At 37.4% G+C, this 1,892-nt stretch overlaps 1 protein-coding gene across 1 annotated transcript; it reads right to left on the bottom strand.

Annotated features, from left to right (window-relative positions):
• Nucleotides 1-377: 377 nt before the first annotated feature.
• LOC128668464 (uncharacterized) lies at nt 378-1,355 on the bottom strand. Its single transcript, XM_053741535.1, has one exon. The coding sequence runs from the start codon at nt 1,353-1,355 to the stop codon at nt 378-380; it is 978 nt and encodes a 325-aa protein (XP_053597510.1).
• Nucleotides 1,356-1,892: the final 537 nt, after the last annotated feature.

The raw sequence follows: 1,892 nt of genomic DNA, 5'->3' as shown, positions 1-1,892 counted from the left end.
TATTAATTAATACAGGTTCAATAATTATATTTAATTTATTAATTCTTTGTTTAAATCGTTCGCGATCTCTTGCTGCTTGTTCCCATTCGCCTCTTCTTGCTTGCTCGTGTGCAAATTTCCATAGATACATGTAATGTGTGGTGGGTGTTGGATTAAATTTAACAGTCTTTATATTAGTTTTCGTACGATGCTGCTTATAGGATTATACTCGACTATGCGATCATGTATAATGAGACAATAAGCTGATGTCTGCGCAGGGAATTGATTTGCGGATTCAAATTCCAGACGAATGTCCACTGGTCCAGATTTTATCGATTCGTTTTGTTTCGAGCAATCGATAACGTACAGCGGCGCTTGTTCCAAAAATTTCTTCTTCGTTAGCAGTGGCTCAGGTTCTTTGTTGTAGTATGAAATTTGAGGTTTAAATTCCCATAAGGATAACTCTGAGAGTTTACAAATAATTTTATATCTCGGATGTTGCAATGATCAAATACGCTGGCATTTTTAGTAGCGTCATTTTTTCTTGCTGTTTGAAATCCAAGTATCACAAAACGTGGTTTCTCAAGCTGCGTAGAAGTTTTTACTGCCCAAATGTGCTTTGAAGTATTTGGCAATAGAGGATACTCGTACAGCTTCCAAGCACGGAAACTGATTGAGATAGCTGGATCACTTGTGATATAATTCAAAGCTTCAATTTTTTGTTTATCAGCCATAGTCACATATGGTACAATCCACTCGATTTTTTGCAGCGTAATTTTAACAGCTTCAGCATGAGCTCCAGCAGCAGGTGTGGCCACAACGTAGGCATTCAAATCAGCATTTGATCTTATTAATATTAATTCATGCTTTGCAGTAATGACAACTTTATGGTAATCTTCAGCAAATCCAAGCAAAAGACTCAGTGGTATAGATACATCAAAGTAGCCATTGTCATTGTGTAATTTGTTTACAGCTTCATCTACAATCCAGCCTGAGTTCTCGAGTGTATTTTGTTGAGCAGGACTCAGTGATGTGTATCCTTTCATGAGACTTGTGATACCGACATTTTTATTACGATCAATCTCAACACCATTGAGCTCGTAGCGTATTTCTTCAAACATATGACAGACTGTCATATTTACCATGTGAGTAGTTGCACTTACAGCTGTACCATCAGACTTTGTGAATTTTCCGTACACATGTAGTGTACTCTTACTTGGAAGTAGACACAAATCTTGATGTTGAACAGCAATTCTTATTTCATCGCTGTTGTTAAATGTTGATGAAGCATACGGGAGATGAGCATGCGCTTCATAGTGCGCAATTGACTCATCAAAAATAATTTGTCGTTGAATATTTAAGATTTCCGCCGCCATGGTCGTGTACACGTCAAACAACAAAAATAAATTTTTATTTTCTTAATTTTCCACGTAATTTTAGTCCTAGGCTCTGTAGAAACTGAGTGTTCTGATGTGTTAACACCTTGTGAGGTACTCGGCGACTGATGTTGCTCGACCATGTTGCTATCTTTTTATAGCCAGCACCACTTTTTGTCTCATACACGATACCCATTATTTTATAGACTTTATATGCAGTCTTATGGTTATCGTCTCACCTCTGAAATTAGCCAGTTTTCCGTCTTGATCGACAATTCTTAGTCTGAGATTTTGTATTGCTTGTACGGCGATTGGAAGATAAATGACGTGAGATGGCAATTCAACAATCTTATATCCTGGTGGTACACTTGGAAAAAATTCATGAATTGTGTGAACTCTGTGCTCATTTATGTAAGCACCTGATGTAATGTTGCACTCAACTCTCAGAGCATTGAGTTTTAATATTTTCACTGGTAAATCTGATGAGTGGGTTTTATGTGGTGTCAGCTTTCGGTTTGTAAATCCCAGTAGTGTACC

Source organism: Microplitis demolitor, chromosome 8 (genome assembly GCF_026212275.2).
Source record: "Microplitis demolitor isolate Queensland-Clemson2020A chromosome 8, iyMicDemo2.1a, whole genome shotgun sequence".
Classification (NCBI taxonomy): domain Eukaryota; kingdom Metazoa; phylum Arthropoda; class Insecta; order Hymenoptera; family Braconidae; genus Microplitis; species Microplitis demolitor.
Note: the sequence above shows the minus strand (reverse complement) of the source record. Positions and strands in the feature narration are given on the sequence as shown.